The sequence below is a fragment of the Carassius auratus genome, chromosome 24, assembly GCF_003368295.1.
Source record: "Carassius auratus strain Wakin chromosome 24, ASM336829v1, whole genome shotgun sequence".
In the NCBI taxonomy this organism is placed as follows: domain Eukaryota; kingdom Metazoa; phylum Chordata; class Actinopteri; order Cypriniformes; family Cyprinidae; genus Carassius; species Carassius auratus.
Genome location: NC_039266.1, coordinates 22,637,871 through 22,658,389, shown reverse-complemented (window position 1 = coordinate 22,658,389; position 20,519 = coordinate 22,637,871). Strand labels below are relative to the sequence as shown.

The 20,519-nt window shown below is 39.0% G+C and overlaps 1 protein-coding gene and 1 pseudogene across 2 annotated transcripts; one reads left to right on the top strand and one right to left on the bottom strand.

Annotated features, from left to right (window-relative positions):
* The window catches only part of LOC113042671 (receptor-type tyrosine-protein phosphatase mu-like), a 673,064-nt pseudogene that overhangs the window by 516,403 nt on the left and 136,142 nt on the right, over nucleotides 1-20,519 (bottom strand).
* On the top strand, nucleotides 143-17,394 carry LOC113042693 (receptor activity-modifying protein 3-like). Of its 2 annotated transcripts, none has more exons than XM_026201721.1 (4): nucleotides 143-419; nucleotides 8,868-8,897; nucleotides 11,267-11,426; nucleotides 15,517-17,394. In XM_026201721.1, the coding sequence occupies exons 1-4, from the start codon at nucleotides 374-376 to the stop codon at nucleotides 15,767-15,769; spliced, it is 489 nt and encodes a 162-aa protein (XP_026057506.1). In that variant the 5' UTR covers nucleotides 143-373; the 3' UTR covers nucleotides 15,770-17,394. The 2 variants fall into 2 exon arrangements, with proteins under 2 accessions (XP_026057506.1, XP_026057505.1); XM_026201720.1 differs by having other exon boundaries at nucleotides 144-419; nucleotides 8,865-8,897.

Sequence of the window (20,519 nt, the reverse complement as noted above, 5' to 3'; positions counted from 1 at the left end):
ATATTAAACATATTACAGTAAGAGTATTAATTATGTTATTTCATCTTTAAGATGTTTTTATTAAGCTGTGCGTGTGTCCCAGTCCCAAAAACAGCCCACACACACGCGATCATGAAGTAGGAGGAGAGAGAGAGAGAGAGAGAGAGAGAGAGAGAGAGAGCGCAGCACAGAGACTCTGAGGTCCGCATCGCTCCTCTCGCGCTCCGCTGATGGACTCGTGATGATGATGATCATGATGATGATGAAGAGGATGTCAATGCATCAGCCGCTGCTCGTGTCGGATGAACCGGATCGATGTGTTTGATTGGATATGAAATGAATGATGAATGTGTTCAGAGATCTGAGTTGATTGATTCAAACGCGCTTCTTCATCATGGATACCAATCTTCTCACTCTCTTCAAACTTTCCCTGATCTTCGGTGAGTGTATTTCAAACGCTTCTGTGATTTTGTACGAGTGCGAGTCGTCATAATTAACGATAAATTAATGTGTGTTTGTGTTTGAGAAAGAGTGTGAGTGTGTGTGTGTGTGTGTGCGTGCGTGCGTGCGTGTGTGTGTGTGTGATTCAGCAGATTCACACACAGATCTGATCTGAACTGATTCTGAATCAGCACTGTACAGTGAGAATGTACAGTAGTTCCTTCTGACTCTGATGTCCAGTACTTTAAAATTGAATTCAATATTCACTGTGATGTTTCATCATAAAAAATTATTATCTATTATTATGATTATAATTACTACTACTATCAGTATTACTACTACCCTAGCAACCACACTGAACACCCTAGCAAACGCATAACAGCACCCTAGCAACAAGCTGGCACCTAAGCATTTCTTTCTTTCTATCTATCTATCTATCTATCTATCTATCTATCTATCTATCTATCTATCTATCTATCTATCATAGCAACACTCTAGCAACCATCCAAAATAACCAAGCTGAGTATCATAGCAACCACATAGCAACACACAATCTATCTATTAAACTTTAAGCATTTAAAACTACATTAAACTTATAAGTATAATTAGTTAAATTATTATTTTTAGAGTAAAAAGAAGCATAACATTTTTCTTTGTGGTTTAATAATTTATGCATCAAAGGTTTATAATGAGTTTTACCAGTGAAACTGCAGCTCATGATTCACTAAATCAGTGTGATAATCAAATAAATCATAAAAATGGCAAATAAATGCTTTCCAAATAAACAAAATGAAAATCAAACACATTTAAAGACTGAATGTTTCATTCATTTAGCTGCATGTCATGATTAATGTATGATCTTCAGCTCATTTGAAGGAGGGTTACACCACGACAGCATTGTGAACATCTCCTGTAGAGCTCACATACTCTCATGTACTCTCAGTTACTCTCATACATGCTCAGATACACTCACATACTCTCAGATACTCTCATACATGCTCAGATACACTCACATACTCTCATGTACTCTCAGTTACTCTCATACATGCTCAGATACACTCACATACTCTCAAGTATTCTCAGATACTCTCATACATGCTCAGATACACTCACATACTCTCAGATACTCTCAGTTACTCTCATACATGCTCAGATACACTCACATACTCTCAAGGATTCTCAGATACTCTCATACATGCTCAGATACACTCACATACTCTCAGATACTCTCATACATGCTCAGATACACTCACATACTCTCATGTACTCTCAGTTACTCTCATACATGCTCAGATACACTCACATACTCTCATGTACTCTCATGTACTCTCAGATACTCTCATACATGCTCGGATACCCTCACATACTCTCAAGTACTCTCATACACGCTCAGATACACTCACAATCTCTTAGGTACTGTCAGATACTCTCATATACGCTCAGATACACTCAAATACTTTCATGTACTCTCAGATACTCTCATACATGCTCAGATACACTCACATAATCTCAAGTACTCTCAGATGCTCTCATACACGCTCGGATACACTCACATACTGTCATCTACTTTCAGATACTCTCATGCACGCTCGGATATACTCACATTCTCTCATGTACTCTAAGATACTCTCATACATGCTCAGATACCCTTACATACTCTCAAGTACTCTCAGATACTCTCATACACGATCAGATACACACACATTCTCTCATGTACTCTAAAATACTCTCATACATGCTCAGATACCCTTACATACTCTCAAGTACTCTCAGATACTCTCATACACACTCAGATACACTCACATACTCTCAAATACTCTAAGATACTCTCATACAAGCTCAGATACAATTACATTCTCTTATGTACTCTCAGATACTCTCATACATGCTCAGATACACTCACATACTCTCATGTACTCTCAGATACTCTCATACACGCTTAGATACACTCACATACTCTCATGTACTCACAGATTCTCTCATACATGCTCAGATACACTCACATACTCTCAAGTACTCTCAGATACTCTCATACAAGCTCAGATACCTCACATACTCTCAAGTACTCTCAGATACTCTCATACACGCTCAGAAACACTCAAACATGTTCACATACTCTCAAGTACTCTCAGATACTCTCATACACGCTCAGAAACACTCAAACATGTTCACATACTCTCAGATACACTCATATACTCTCATGTAATCTTAGATACTCTCAGTCTCAGATACACTCACATACTCTCAGAAACACTCGTATACTCAAACATATTCTCACACTCTTAGATACACCCATATACACTCATAAACACTGACATGTTCTCGCTGGACAGCCAAAGCCATGTCAAGCTGAAGAAGCTTTTACCTAGAAGCCCTCAGTGCTCAGTCCTCCTGCTGCAAAACTGCTAATGTTATTGAATCACACACACAGAAGAAGTCCTGATTGGACAGGAGAGTCTCAGAGACATAGGTGATGATGAAGATGATGAAGAGCTGTGTGTGTGTGTGTGTGTGTGTGTGAGAGAGAGAGAGCGTTATTTCATCTGACCTGATCTTGATTCTCCGTCTGATTCCGTATCTGTGATGAGTTTCAGTCATGTGTTGTGACAAATGTGGAGTTGTACTGATGGTTTAGCAAACACACGCATGTGTTGCTGCCAGTGTTGAGAAAGCAGAGGTGACCCACACACACACACACACACACACACTCACTCACTCACTCACACACATACACACACACACACTCACTCATGGTTGTGATGTGGAATCTAGAGATTGTCAGACCGTATGGTTATAGTTATGAACAGACATTAAGACTCTGGTCATTGATTCTCTGTCAGTCTGAGTGAAAGACTGACTCACAGAAGACTGTAATGAGATGATCTGCTTCCACAGCATGTAGTTAGTTTAAGACATTATAGTGAATGATCACACTGATTTGAGCTGTGTGTCTCAGGGTCATGAGCACCGGTGTGTGTGTGTGTGTTTTGGCCGGAGCGAGTGGATATGATGCTGATTGACAGAAGTGCTGGTTTGTTCATGTTCTGATGAATCTGATGTGACTTCTGTGTGTCTGACGCTCCTCCACACACAAACTCACATAACTTCAGATACAACTAACTGTCCCTGAAATAAAATAGATAATAAAACTTAAACATATTTTCCTTCATCTGTTTGCCAGGGCAATATTTCTAATTTTCATTCAGTTTGTCTTGATGGACTAAATGACTAAAACTAGATTACAACAAAAAACAACAAAAATGACAAAAATTTGGATTATAATTAAAAAGAAAAAAGTTCTAAATTCTAAATATTGGTCATTACCACTATAGGTAAAATATCACATGTTTGATACCGTACAAAAACGATGTTAAATATATATTTTAAATACCTATTAGAATATAAGAAGTATTAACATTGACATGGGTTATAATTGATCATTATTATTATTAATAGCTGAGTAAATGATGCATTAAAATTGCAGTGAAGCATTAGTATTTAGCGTTTGCTTTAAAAGAGAAAAATGGTAATAAAATGAAAAACTAAGAAAGATGTGAAATAAAGTGGCAGGTCTGTTCGTTTGCATTTACACTCCGAGATAGATCTGTTATGACATCAGATTTTTAGTTTTGTCCATTTCTGTTTATCTCTTTGTGAATCATTGCATTTTCAGGTTCAGTGAAACATGTAATCACTGACTGAAGTGTGTAGCTAGCAGCATGAAAGATATAAAATAACTGAATTATTATCTAGCATGAATGATAACTTCGTTTTTTCTGCTGCTTTCACATATTTTAAAAACGTTGCCTCTTTTTTCTAAAACATTACACACAAATCCAAGAACTGCACACAAAATGAAAAATCTCTCATCTCTTGTAAAATGATGGTTTTAACATGATCTTAATAGGTATGCTAACCCTAAAAATTCTGTGTGTAAAACCGAAACCAGTCTTTACAATTAGAATTCCTTTTCATTCCAAAAAAATATACAAAAATCACTAGAAAATTCTAGTGCTGACTAAAATTGAAGGATTTATTCGGTCGGTATCAGACACCTCATGATCAGTCTCCTGTTCCTCAGTTCTGGGTCTGTCGGTGATATTTCCCATCATGCTCTCTGAATGCACATATCCCTCTCTGACCTTTTCATCTGAGCTTTGACCTTTTGACCTTGTTGTGTTGTACGCTCTTCCACACGAGCGCCGGTGTTCTTCCTGTCATTGTGTCTGCGGGGATCGACAAACACATTTACTAATACAGCACAGGAGCAGCTTTCACTGATAGAACTCTTCACAAAGAAATACAAAGAAATGGCAAGTAGCACACTGAAATTTAAAGCAGGCAAAGTGAAATAAACTTTGTTTTATTTACAACTTTTAAAAATCACTTTTTTAGTATGTTTAGTATAACTGTGAGCAGTTGAAATGCTGTATATTCTTTGACTCGGATGTGAAAGCCAGTGCTGCTCGTGGATTCAGCCCCAGCTCTTCAACACTAACCTGAAGTGACTGAAAGAAAATTGCGAAGTCAAATTGGACGCAGTTCCATTGAGAGGCGCAGAAACACCTTTAAATCCAGATTGAATTGAGGCTGCTGTGATCCAGCTGCACCATCAGCCGCTGTCATTAGTGAGCTTGTCTCGTTAGTGTGTGTGACAGTAACTCAGAAAGAGCATACACTGCTGTGATACACCCACATCACACACACTCACACACACAGACACACACACACACACACACACACACACACACACACGCGCACACACACACACACACACACTAATGCTGTTTTTATCATCAAATAATTACCTGCTTGAGTTTAATAGCTCTGGCTGTGTTTCTGCTCCGAGTGGACGGAGCCATTGCTATGAGAACGCACATTATAACCTCGTCAGCGCATTCATTTTAAATATCAATATGGTGCAAACAAACATTATAATTACAAAAGTGAATGGAGAAGCAGAGATATTAAGGATTCCATAAACTCTTGAACATGAAGCTCGTTTGTGAAGAGCTCGTTTAACTAGAGTTTTTTTGATTGCTGATGAAGGCCGATGTTTATTTCAGGCGACAGAGACACAGCAGCAGGTCGTTTACAATCTCAACACGAGCATCAAATGTGTTCACATTAACCCTGACATATGAAATAACTCTCTGAAGTGGAACAGTTTATTGAACCTTTGAACTAAATATTATTATTTTGAATAAATGCATTTTGAAAATATGATCAAATAGATGCAAACAGTTAATAATAAACTGTCGTGATCTGAGTGCAGATTTGTTTTTCTGAAATTAATTATGATTAATCCCAACTAACATTAAAGTTTTTAAAAATACTTTTATATTGCAGTCATTCATCAAATTAATGCAGAAACAACATAACAAACATTATATTTTTATTATGACTGAAGACCAGTATCACTGATACTAACACTACTGATGTATCTCAGATGTATTATAACATTACAGTATAACTGAGAGCTATTCATTTTAACATTTATTAAACTTTAAAAAAAAACAATTTACAGATGCTGAATAAAACTTTCAAACACTAAAGTGCATTAAAACTGTAAACGCTGTTAAACTGGAAAAATGTATTGCTTATTTTGACAGCACTGAAATATATGTGTAATTGATGATGTCCAGGTCCTCGTGGATTTGGCGTTTGATATTTAGTGTCATTTACATCTTTTGCTAGAGAACATTGTGTGTCGATTCTGAATGAATCCTGAATTAACAAGAGAGTGTTTTAGTGTCTGGACCATTTAACCCAGTCCTGATCCCAGAATGCACTGCTCTGATGATGGACAGCATCTCAGAGCTTCTCCAGGGAAACTCAGCCGCTCCTTGAAGACTTTGAACATTATCACTGTGCTCGCGTCTGTGCTCGGATGCAGGAAGCCGCTAAATTTAGCACAATAACAGTCAAGTGTTTTCAAGGCCTGGACTGGTGACACATTGCATCTTGTTGATCTGATGTCTGAAATATTTACGCAAACCATTAGACTCATGTGCTGTATTACAAGAAGAACTTACATGATGTTTGAACCGAACACAGGTGCAAATGTAATAAAGATTTACATACTTTCATCAGACTTTAAATGTGTGGTTGTCACTGTATATGTTAAATCTTTATTGCTTTATTGTCTATAATATAAATGCAAGATTATCTTTCAGAGCTCTCAGAAATGAAGTGGTGTATTGGGGCCTGTATTAACATCTCTGAACACAGTTTGAGTTGATGTGCATGAGGGATCTGAGCTAGCATGCGCCGTTAGCGTGTGCCGTTAGCATTCGCGTCCCCATGTGTGTCTGCTGTGATTAATATTCATGCGTCTCCTCAGGGACGGACTGACGGCCTGCTGAACACCAGATCCATTCACATGCTGCTGCAGGCTGCTTTAGATGCTGGAATAACACTGACACGCTTTTCACCAGAACAAAAGTGCTGCTCATCTCGCATGATGATTCTGGGTCAAACTCGTTAACTAAACAAGTCTTGTTGTGTGATCTCACTGTATAATATAATATATAAATGTGCTTGGTGAGTTGGATGTGGGTTTAAAATACAACCATGGTTGTAAATTTTTTTTAAGTCAACTCACCTTTATTTTTTTCTTGAGTTAAGTCTTAAGTTGAGTCGATACAGATTGCATCTTCATTTATAAAAAAAAAAAATCAATTTCAGCTATAAGCAGCTCTGCAGAAGACGCTAGTTCAATTTTGAAATGATTCAGTTCAATAACAATGAAATAAATTGAATTGAAATATACATTCACCTAAAGGATTATTAGGAACACCTGTTCAATTTCTCATTAATGCAATTATCTAATCAACCAATTATTGCAGTTGCTTCAATGTATTTAGGTGTGTGGTCCTGGTCAAGACAATCTCCTGAACTCCAAACTGAATGTCAGAATGGGAAAGAAAGGTGATTTAAAGGGGGGGTGAAATGCTATTTCATGCATACTGAGTTTTTTACACTGTTAAAGAGTTGGATTCCCGTGCTAAACATGGACAAAGTTTCAAAAATTAAGTTGTACGTTTGAAGGAGTATTTCTGAAAGTTTTTTTCGAGTATGGCTCTGTGTGACGTTAGATGGAGCGGAATTTCCTTATATGGGTCCTGAGGCACTTCTGCCGGAAGAGCGCGCTCCCGTATAGCAGAGCACTGAGAGCACAACAGACTTCACGGATCAGAGAAGTGTGTTTTTGGTTGCCAGGGCAACCCAGCCAGCAATGACATGTGGGGCCCAAATGGGTAGGGCCCCACACATCACGCCTCCAGCCGCTCGTGTTTTTCCGGGATAAAACGGTACAGACTATCTTTCTCTTATGAATATAATAAAAATAAAGACTTTTTTGGGATATGAAGGATGCAGTACTACTCTATAGGTACTCAAGATTAACAGGAGATTGAGTGAAAATGAGCATTTCACCCCCCCTTTAAGCAATTGTGAGCATGGCATGGTTGTTGGTACCTGTGGGCGAAAATGCCTTGTTGATCCTCGAGGTCAGAGGAGAATGGGTCGACTGATTCAAGCTGATAGAAGAGCAACTTTGACTGAAATAACCACTCGTTACAACCGAGGTATGCAGCAAAGCATTTGTGAAGCCACAACATGCACAACCTTGAGACGGATGGGCTACAACAGCAGAAGACCCCACCGGGTACCACTCTTCTCCACTACAAATAGAAAGAAGAGGCTACAGTTTGCACAAGCTCACCAAAATTGGACAGTTGAAGAATGGAAAAATGTTGCCTGGTCTGATGAGGCTCTGATGATTTCTGTTGAGACATTCAGATGGTAGGGTCAGAATTTGGCGTAAACAGAACGAGAACATGGATCCATCATGCCTTGTTTCCACTGTGCAGGCTGCTGGTGGTGGTGTAATGGTGTGGAGGATGTTTTCTTGGCACACTTTAGGCCCCTTAGTGTCAATTGGGCATCGTTTAAATGCCACGGCCTACCTGAGCATTGTTTCTGACCATGTCCATCCCTTTATGACCACCATGTTCCCATCCTCTGATGGCTACTTCCAGCAGGATAATGCACCATTTCACAAAGCTCGAATCATTTCAAATTGGTTTCTTGAACATGACAATGAGTTCACTGTACTAAAATAGCCCCACAGTCACCAGATCTCAACCCAATAGAGCATCTTTGGGATGTGGTGGAACGGGAGCTTCGTGCCCTGGATGTGCAAATCTGCATCAAGAATGCTTTCAGCACCTTGTTGAATCAATGCTACGTAGAATTAAGACAGTTCTGATGGTGAAAGGGGGTCAAACACAGTATTAGTATGGTGTTCCTAATAATCCTTTAAGTGAGTGTAGTTCATAATAGTGTTTTTCTTCCCTAAAAAAAAGAGATATGACTATGAAATGAACCAGCTTTGAATCTAGTTATATATGGGTCCTAATCATGAAACTTTTTTGTTTTAGCAGTGAACATGCTGATGACGAGAAGTTTATCAGGTGAGTGACTCTCATGTCTTAATCATCTCTCAGTTGTGTCTCAGTTGAGTCTCAGTTGTGTCACTGTCATATCTTAATTATGTCTCTATCATGTCTCAATTATGTCTCTATCATGTCTCAATCGTGTTTTAGTCGTGTGTCGAAATCATGTTTCAAATGAGTATCAAGTCGTGTTTCTGTCAATCTCTGTCATGTCAATTCAAGCCAAGTAAAATCAAGTCACCTTTTTATTTATTTAGCGCTTTTAACAATGTAGATTGTGTCAAAGCAGCTTTACAGTATCAAACAGGAATATAGTGTGTCAATGCAGAGGTTAGGAGTTAGGAGTCAAAATCTCTAACCACTAGGCCACAGTCGTGTCTCAGTCGTGTGACCGTCAAAATCAGTCAAAATCAGTCAAAATCTCTAACCACTAGGCCACAGTCGTGTCTCAGTCGTGTCTCAGTTGTGTCTCAGTCGTGTCTCTGTCATGCAGTCATGCATTCCAGTTTTTCAAATTGGTATGTTTAGCCCGGGCCGCGAAAAAATATAGACCTGAGTATCATCAGCATAACGAAAGTGAAAGTGACGTGACATACAGCCAAGTTTTTTTTTTTTTTTTTTTTTTTTTTATTAAAGATTCATATATCAAACATACAACAAGGCACATTGTATTGTACAACGTTGATGCATTTTCCAAAAAAATAAAATAAAATAAAATAAAAGGGAAAAGAGACCAAGAGGCTCAGCAGTATACACTAAGGAATGAAAATTAGGGCTTTTTTTGTTTTGCAACATTTCAGGGATTGTTTATACAAAATTATATCATTTAGAAAGGCATTAAAGACAGGGGATGTTTTAAGAAATCGACATTTGTGTATGAAATATTTTGCCATTAAAATTATTAAGATTATTCATTCCAAACTCAGTTGTTCTGTTCTCTATTTGAAGACCAAATTTAACGTATTCATATGTTAAAATTGGGATATTTTGTGTATCGTACATGATCCAGTACTGGAAAGCATCCCAGAAGGTCTGGGTTACACTACAAGAGAAGAAGAGATGTTCTGCGGTTTCAAAGTCAGAATTACAAAAAGTACAAACATTCACATCCATATTAAATCTTTGATGCAAGAAGTTGTTACATGTGACATACAGCCAAGTATGGTGACCCATACTCAGAATTCGTTCTCTGAATTTAAACCATCCAAAGTGCACACACACAGCGGTGAACACACACACACACACACCGTGAACACACCTGGAGCAGTGAACACATACACACCAAGAAAACACACCTGGAGCAGTGGGCGTCCGGGGAGCAGATGGGAGTTCAGTGCCTTGGTCAAGGGCATCTCAGTCGTGGTATTGCCAACCCGAGACTCGAATCCACAAAATCTCAAAATCTCTAACCACTAGGCCACAGTCATGTCTCAGTCGTGTCTTCATCATGTCTCAGTCATGTCTCAGTCGTATCTCAGTCGTGTCTCCATCATGTCTCAGTCGTTTCTCAGTCATGTATCTGTCATGTCTCAGTCATGTCTCAGTTTGTGTCTCAGTCATGTCTCAGTCATGTCTCAGTCGTTTCTCAGTCATGTCTCAGTTGTGTCTCAGTTTGTGTCTCAGTCATGTCTCAGTCGTGTCTCAGTTGTGTCTCCGTCGTGTATCTGTCGTGTCTCAGTTGTGTCTCAGTCTGTGTCACAGTTTGTGTCTCAGTCATGTCTCTGTCATGTCTCAGTCATGTCTCAGTCGTGTCTCAGTCGTGTCTTCATCATGTCTCAGTCATGTCTCAGTCGTATCTCAGTCGTGTCTCCATCATGTCTCAGTCGTGTCTCAGTCATGTCTCAGTTTGTGTCTCAGTCATGTCTCAGTCATGTCTCAGTCGTTTCTCAGTCATGTCTCAGTTGTGTCTCAGTTTGTGTCTCAGTCATGTCTCAGTCGTGTCTCAGTTGTGTCTCCGTCGTGTATCTGTCGTGTCTCAGTTGTGTCTCAGTCTGTGTCACAGTTTGTGTCTCAGTCATGTCTCTGTCATGTCTCAGTCATGTCTCAGTCGTGTCTCAGTCGTGTCTCAGTCGTTTCTCAGTCGTGTCTCAGTCGTGTCTCAGTCGTTTCTCTGTCGTTTCTCTGTCATGTCTCAGTCGTGTCTCAGTCGTGTCTCAGTCGTGTCTCAGTCGTGTCTCCGTCATGTATCTGTCGTGTCTCAGTCTGTGTCACAGTTTGTGTCTCAGTCATGTCTCAGTCATGTCTCAGTCGTGTCTCAGTCGTGTCTCAGTCGTTTCTCTGTCATGTCTCAGTCGTGTCTCAGTCGTTTCTCTGTCATGTATCTGTCATGTATCTGTCATGTCTCAGTTGTGTCTCTCAGCATGTAGACTGATGCTCTGTCTCTTCAGATGCAGATGGCGTTGATCTGTCGTTCACCCAGCAGCCGCGGCTCCTGCAGTGCAATCAGACCGTCCTGCTGCTGGAGATGGAGAGATGTGGAGAACGATTCAGAAGCGACATGAGTCACATCCATCCAGACGACAGATGCAACCTCACGCACTTCATCAGGTGAATCCCCATCCTCCTCATCATCCTCTACAGCACTTTACTCTCCAATCTATGCAAATACAAGAGTCAATCATCTCAATGAGTCCAGCTTAATTAAACATTAACGAGCCTGTGTGTGAGAAAGTATGTGTGTTTGTGATTTTCTTTTTCATTTCATAAGTCAAGTCACATTTATTTATACAGTGCATTATTCAATTCAGATCGATTCAAAACAGCTTCACAGTAATAAACAGAAAAAATACATTGTTGATGTTGCAGAATTCATAAATTATGAAACAAATCCAATTTTAGCTGTAAGCAGTGCTACAGATGACAATAGAGCCATTTTTCAGATCAATACAGTTCAGCATTTCTGATTGAAGTAATTGAGTGTAATGAGACACTTCCCGTCAAGGCAGATTTGAAGATCAATATATCTGGATCATCATCCACTCAAATATGATGAATGATGCAACACTGGTGAGTGTTAGACTCTGAAACAAAGTGTGTTCTGCTGTATTTGTGCTGTGAGGACTCGGACGGGTAACTAGTTGAGTAGTTAAAGTGGTTCTGACAGACTCAATGATCTGCTGCATTGGTTTGTAAACGCTCCGCTGTGATTGATGAATCTGTGATCTGCAGAAGACGTTCCAGGACCTCACAGTTCACTCTGACATGATCTTGAGCTCCTTCCAGAGACTCGAGGAGTGTTTGACACTTGTCAGCCGGTCAGATGTTGAAAAACCAGAAGCACTGTTTACATGTTTATCTGGAACAGAAGCCAGCGGCTCTGATGAGATTCACTCTTGAGATGACAGTGACCCTTCACATGTCCTGATCACGTCTTTAAAATGGACAGTATTTATTCAGAATAAGGCAAAACCAGTGTGTTTTCATGCACTGCTCACATATCATGTCTTTTCTTTCATAGTAATGCAAAGAAAACATTCAACTACACATTTAAGTGTTTATTTTACTGCACTGTTTTTTGTCTATAGATTTCAATTACAATCCATATCATTATAGAGTTTTTTCTCTTTACAGTTTTATTCCTCTCTACACTGCAAAAATTCTTGAATCAAGATGAATTACTTTATAAGTAAAGTGATTTTGTTTTATTATGTAAGTTTGTTTAAAACAAGCAGAAATATCTGCCAATCGGGCAAGAAAAATAATCTCATTTAGCCTTTGAATTAAGATTGTTTTTAATGCCCCATTGGCAGATATTTGTGCTTACAAAATTTGGATATAAAAAAAAACCAAGTCTTAATATTGCTACTTTCCATGCAATCACATTTTAATTGACGTTAATAATGTTCATCGTCTAGTTGAATACGTCTTGTATTAATTTTTTCTGAAAATTCCTGTCACATTCACATAAACTGACATTCACCAATTATAAGCTACTACTAAATATTGTAGAAACTTAATTTTCACTAAAGTTGCTTTGTAATGGTTTGTATCGTAAAAAAGCTCTATACAAATAAACTTTACTTAATAAAGAGTTAATATCTTAAGTGATGTTAATTTTCAAGTAAATGTATCTTGATTAAAGAATGTTTAGACATTTATACTAGAAAAAAGACAAATATACTAAATAATATTTTTTTCTGTGTATATTCTGATTGTTTGTTCGTGTTTCATTCACACTGATTTATACAACATTTCACTTCTAAAAAAGGGTGAAAAAGTGTTTGTTTTCTGTTTGTTGACAGTATTTTCTGATTTATGGAGTGACAAAAGACTTACCTTCTGGAAAAACCTATAACCCTAATATGACAACAACATCAAACACAAATTATGAACTTGACTTTATCCAATAATTAGATGTATGTTCTGGAAAAGTGTGCAAGTTAGTGCATATTTAATTAGAGGATGCCTAATTGGCATATTTAAACATAGCATACCAGAAAACGTGTCATACACTAAATGTTTTGTTTTGTTTCTGAAGAGTAGTAACATCAACACACAGATGTGAGGAATCAGTCGTGTCTGCAGCGCTCTACGATCAGCATGAGATCTAGTTTTAGTGAGGAGTGACTCAAACACCATCAAAACATTACTAATAATCAGAAACGAGGGTTTAAAACTGGACACTGGTGAACATCAGTGACCCATGACTTCCTTGCACACCATTAGGTTCCCTGCTGGACGCTTTATTAAGACGGACGATTAGACGGGTCACAGCATGAACCCAATCACTGAGATCTTGAACTGGACTGTTTTCCCAGACTCTGGAGGAAAGAGCCTGAAGGCATCAGCAGCGACCAATCACAGCTCACACACAGCTGCTCATTTGCATACCAATCACAGGAAACCTTCATGGACCTCTTTAACTTCATTTATTCAGTCACTGAAGTCCAGTCTTTCGCTGGAGATTGACCTGCTCAGATGCGTCTCGCTATGTCTCGCTGTCTTCAGCTCAGCAGATCAGTGTTTATCTGGTCTTGTGGAGGTTTTTCTCCATGATAACATCAGCAGATGGGACAGCAAGTGTGTTTTCGCTGAAGACACATAGTGAGGGCTGCGGTCCCTGATGAGCACATTACTAATGCTGATACGATCACATGACCAACCGCGCTAATGGGATCTGACATCTCACACACACACACACACACACACACACGCACATACACACACACACACACTCACACATACATGCACACACAGACACACACACACAAACACATACACACACACACACTCACACATACATGCACACACACACACACACAAACACATACACACACACACATTTATTTATAATTTCATTTTGAAAGTCACATTCTACTTTTAATAAAACAATCATTGTGTCTGTATAGAGCGGTTTTTGTGGCTATATTAAAATGATGAGAATGTGATTTTTTTTCATGACATTAATAATTTAATTCTCAAAACGTTTACTACTGTGAAGCTGTCTTGAAACAATCTGTATGGAGTAGAGTGCTATAGAAATGAATCTGGTTTAATAAGAAAGTGAAACACCACATGTGAGTGTTTAAAACCATGTTACAGTGTTTCTGAAATGGTATTGTATTGAATCTGCACACTTCCTTGATATTGTTGTCATATTAGAGTTCAAGGTTTTTCCAGAGGGGGTTTTGGATTTCTTTTTTTATCGCTCCATAAATCAGAAAATACCGTCAACAGACAGAAAACAAACACATTTCCACCACGTTTTTAGGAGTAAATGTAAAAATCAGTGTGAATGAAATATGAACAAAGCTTAAGATTATGGAGAGGAATAAAACTAAAGAGAAAAAACTAAAGATATGGATTGGAACATGTTATGGAGCAAGACACACCAACGGTTTAGCAGTGCATGAAAACACAGTGGTTTCTCCTGTAGTGTCTCAAAGATAGTCTTGAAAATATCACAGTGCAAAGCATCTTCATGATCCTCAGAATCAGGCTTCGTGTTCTTTGTGCCAGTATTAATATCTTGTGATGCATTATGATGTAAATGTTCATCTGTGTCTCAGTGAAGATGAAGAGGAAGGAACTTTATTAGCGTCATAAAGCTTGTGTTACGGGCAGAACTCCGGCTAATCGGAAAGATTTGTTTGAAAAGAGTCATTAAACGCTGAATATGAGCCGTTTCTCTGGCTGACGTCCTGAAGGAAATGAGTGATCCACTGATTGCCGTGAAAGGAAATGACCTGAATTTCTCCATCATCTGTGTCTCTGCAGCACAGAAGCAGTCATCAGTGTCACAGACGGATATTTGTAGAAATACACAACAATACACTGTATGAGTCACAATTATACATTTCCCTTTTATGCCAAAAATCATTAGGATATTACGTAAAGATCATGTTCATGAAGATATTTAGTAAATCTCCTACTGTAAATATATCAGAACTTAATGTTAGATTAGTAATATGCATTGCTAAGAACTTCATCTGAACAACTTTAAAGATGATTTTCTCAATATTTAGATTTTTTTGCTCCCTCAGATTCCAGATTTACAAATAGTTGTATCTCAGACAAATATTGTCTTCTCCGAACAAACCACACATCAATGGACTTTAATAAAACTGACCCTTATGACTGGTTGTGTTGTCCAGGGTCTTGAATCAATAATAAGGAAGGTTTCTTCTTCTCTCCTCAGAGAGTATCACGTCTTCTCCTCCTGCACGGAGACCAACGCCGAGCGCATCGGATGCTTCTGGCCGAACCCAGCGGTGGAGCGCTTCATCATCAGCATCCACAAACACTTCTTCTCCAACTGCAGCCTGGAGCAGGTGTTCATCGACCCGCCGGACGACACGCTCACCCTCCTCATCCTCGTGCCCGTCTTCCTCACGCTGGCCATGGTGGTGCTGGTGGTGTGGTGCAGTAAGAGGAGTGATCTCCTGGCCTAGAACAGCATCAGGACCGCTCCGACGCACAGAAGCATCTCTCCTGATCTCACTGAAGCGTCTGCTGGACTCCTGCAGAAGTCTCCGCTCGTCTCGCAGCGCTCACTGATGAGCAATTACTGTTTTTTACAGCTGCTTACACACATTTCCAAAACTTTACACACAAAGCCAAGAATTGCACACACAACATTTAAAATGAAAAAAGAAAACTGTAATTCAGTGCTAATAGAGAGTGAAGATCTGTCAGGATCTCGGGAAGGACTAGATGAGTCGTGTACTGTGCAGCTATTATTTAATGTTTTAATTAAATAAGGTAGATTTAGAGCATTTGTCAAACACACACTGCCGTGTTTGTGGTCTCTCATCGCTCAGTCTGACACGCATCGCCCGCTCATTCATCCAGAGATTTGGGCTTGTGTTTTTCTCTCTGACTTGCAGGAAAGTCCTGAAATGATCAACATGTTCCTGCCAAACACAAACCACTGTTATGATTGATTCAGACTGAAGCGGGACGTGAATGTTTTCCAATGAGAATCCGACGAGGCTTGTTTTAGGATGACGGTATTATTTATATGAGAAGGAAAGCCGAGTATTGTGTGTGACTTTGAGATACAAACACAAGACAATAGTTGCTCTCAAACGTCTGGCCTCGTGTTCTCCAGCAGAGCCAGAGCCGCTCGGCCGCAGGAAGGAAATAAAAGCCTTTCCCATGAATGAGAGGAAATGAGCTGGTTATGATTTCACCAAAAGAGCTACAGGAAGCGCTGCCATGTTCCCCAAACCTGTGTGTGTCTGAAGGCTTCGTCTTCATCGGTCTCGTCAGCATTTCTTCAGAGAAGGACCACATTTATGATTTTGTTGTTTGAACGACACACAAAAGATTCATCGATCTGGATTTCACAGTTCTAACATAAACTAATAAACTTAAAGTAATGCATATTTGTCAGTCATTCATCAATGAAACAGGTCAGATTTACATCTACTTGATTTTATTTAAATTTGTTAAATCTGTTCATTGTGAGAATAAATAAATTTATTTTAAAAGTATGAAGACGTGACTGCCTGTGAATCGAGCAATTCATGAACTGAAACAAACTTTATTTATTAATGATAAATATATAAAGCTGATTATTGTGTATATGAAGTATTTAAATGAACACTGTTACAGAAATCTGATCTGTTGCATTGTTTTAAGTTTTTAATTGAACTACATCAATCTTAAACTGCAGTGTTTGATGGAGGCCTGGTGTACTGACTGTGTATCGCTGTACGTCTGTGTGTTTGGCTGCGAGCTGGTTTTCTGTTCGGAGTGTATTATTGGACGTGGACTGAGAGTTTCTTTACGCCTCCAGCGCTCACTTCCTGTTTACTTTAGAAAGCCCACACTACTAAGTGCAAGTTCACGCAGAAGCACAACGGAGCTAATTTTAGCTGGACTCACAGATTCCCGTCACATGCGTTTCTTCCATCGTCCCGCTGCGGACGTGATGATGATCTGGAGCACAGAATCAGCCCGGGCTTCTTTCCTGCTGAAATCATGAATCATATGTTCATATCCCACACTCAGAAACTGTTTCAGCTGAAGGCTTCTGTTTATCTGTGAGATAATAAATGATCTGATTTATTCTGTTCAGGATTGATTCATTCGCCGCAGCTCACGATTCATGCTTCACTGTTGATTCTAATGATATCTAACACATTTTCTTTAGATTTATGCAGCACTTTTGGATCATGTGATTCGTTCGCTCGATGCTGAACAGCTGTGATTCTTCTGTAATCTTCGTAATTAAAACATCCATTCAGCAGCACATTTCCATCCAGACGCTGTGTCTGTCTGAATAAATGCAGCAGTTTCTCTGCATCTCAGCTCCTGAATAAACCGAGTTCTGCTAATATTAGTCTCTATTGTGTCAGTGTTACCGGAAATGATGCGTCTGATGCCCGTCTGGACAGAAGACCCACATTCACTGAGATTTCAGCTGGAGAAAGAGTTAAATAGAGTTTCTGACACTGACTTAGAGAGAGCTACAGTCTGTTAACCCTAACATCACTGCACACCTGTGTAGACAGACAGAGGAGTGAGTCAGATGAACAAAACACACACACACACACACACACACACACACACACTCTCTCTCTCTCTCTCTCTCTCTCACTCTCTCACACACACACAAACACACACACTCTCTCTCTCTCTCTCTCTCTCTCTCTCTCTCTCTCTCTCTCTCTCACACACACACACACACAAACACTCTCTCTCTCTCTCTCTCTCTCTCTCTCTCACTCACTCACACACAAACACACTCTGTCTCTCTCTCTCTCTCACACACACACACACACACACACACACACACAAACACACACTCTCACTCTCTCTCACACACACACAAACACACTCTTTCTCTCTCTCTCTCTCACACACAAACACTCTCTCTCTCTCTCTCTCTCTCACTCACTCACACACACACACACTCTCTCTCTCTTTCTCTCTCTTATACACACACACTGCAGACCAGATAAACTTGGAGCATGCTGACCTCACGTTCGTAGCAGAGGCTCATGGGAACATTGAGCTTATCTGTGTGTGTGTTCAGTCTTTGAACTTTCCCAGGACAGAAGAAACTGGACTGAACTTCTAATGGATCTGCTCAGAGTTATAAATCAGACAGAACGACGCTGACAGGAACCCGAGCCTTTCACTGGTGCAGGAGCTTCAGAATCAGACATCCTCGACTCAGAAGAGACTGTGTTGTGATGTGATCAGAGACTCTCTCAGATCTGCTGGGAATGACCGTCAGCGAGTCTGATTGCTTCTAATGAAAGATCATAACGAGCTGGACCATGAGAAGATCAGAAACCATCACAGTGATCCAAAAACATTTTTCTTTATATCAACAACATCAGTCATAACGTGACAGTAAGATTTACTACATACACTAAATGTTTGTTAACTCCAGCTGGAACTGATTCTCCAGAGACACATCCACACAGAAGTCATATTCCTGTATTTAATATGTCTCGTGTTTACTGCAGAGCGACACAAGTGTTCAATCGACTGCGAGACCAGCGCCGAAATTCAAGCATTTACATTTAACATTCTAGATTTAATCAAATTACTTTAAAAAATGTTTAAAGTTTTTTCAACTGCTTACACAAAAAATCTTTAAAAAATCTTTTTTTGCAAGCGATGTGAGGCATTTAGCATTTTATGTGCAATTCTTGGATTTGTGTGTAAAGTTTTGATAAAAAGAGGCAAAGTTAGGGAAAAAATTTTAACGTGTATATAGTAACATTTTCAGAATACTATAAATAATTAAATATTTATAATTAAATGTACAGGTCCTGGTCATATAATTAGAATATCATCAAAAAGTTGATTTGTTTCACTAATTACATTCAAAAAGTGAAACTTGTATATTATATTCATTTATTACACACAGACTGATATATTTCAAATGTTTATTTCATTTAACTTTGATGATTATAACTGACAACTAAGGAAAATCCCAAATTCAGTATCTCAGAAAATTAAAATATTGTGAAAAGGTTCAATATTGAAGACACCTGGTGCCAAACTCTAATCAGCTAATTAACTCAAAACACCTGCAAAGCCTTTAAATGGTGTCTCAGTCTAGTTCACACAAGGAGGGCAAGACACAAAAGGTAATTGCAAAAGAGGCTGGCTGTTCACAGAGCTCTGTGTCCAAGCACATTAATAGAGAGGAGAAGGGAAGGAAAAGATGTGGTAGAAAAGAGTGTACAAGCAATAGAAATAACCGCACCCTGGAGAGGATTGTGAAACAAAACCCATTCAAAAATGTGGGGGAGATTCACAAAGAGTGGACTGCAGCTGGAGTCAGTGCTTCAAGAACCACTACACACAGACGTATGCAAGACATGGGTTTCAGCTGGTGTTGGTCCACTGTGTTTTCTGAGGTCAGAGGTCAACACAGCCGTATACCAGGAAGTTTAGAGCACTTCATGCTTCCTGCTGCTGACCAACTTTATGGAGATGAAGATTTCATTTTCCAACAGGACTTGGCACCTGACACAGTGCCAAAGCTACCAGTACCTGGTTTAAGGACCATGGTGTCCCTGACCTTAACCCCAGAGAGAATCTGTGGGGTATTGTAAAGAGGAAGATGTGATATGCCAGACCCAAGAGTGCAGAAGAGCTGAAGGCCACTATCAGAGTAACCTGGTCTCTCATAACACCTGAGCAGTGCCACAGACTGATCGACTCCATGCCTCGCCGCATTGCTGCAGTCATTCAGACAAAAGAGACACAACTAAGTATTGAGTGCTGTACATGCTCATACTTTACATGTTCATACTTTTCACTTGGCCAAGATTTCTAAAAATCCTTTCTTTGTATTGGTCTTAAGTAATATTTTAATTTTCTGAGATACTGAATTTGGGATTTTCCTTAGTTGTCAGATATAATCAACAAAATTAAAAAAGTAAACATTTGAAATATATCAGTCTGTGTGTAATGAATGAATATAATATACAAGTTTAACTTTTTGACATTCACATTAGTGAAATAATTCAACTTTTTGATGATATTCTAATTATATGACCAGCACCTATATTATTAAACCTACCTTTGGCTTATTCCTTTTAATTCAGAACAGAAATATATAAGCATACATAAATATATATCAGATTCATCTACACACAAAAAAAGGTATAGAAATGATTTTCACACAGAAATCACTCCCAAATGTTACAAATAATTACAAAAAAACTGAAA

Coding starts and splice junctions, on each gene's coding strand:
- LOC113042693 (XM_026201720.1), top strand. CDS start 374: ATGGATACCAATCTTCTCACTCTCTTCAAACTTTCCCTGATCTTCG. Junction 8,898..11,266: donor GATGACGAGAAGTTTATCAG/GTGAGTGACTCT, acceptor CTGTCTCTTCAG/ATGCAGATGGCGTTGATCTG. Junction 11,427..15,516: donor AACCTCACGCACTTCATCAG/GTGAATCCCCAT, acceptor TTCTCTCCTCAG/AGAGTATCACGTCTTCTCCT.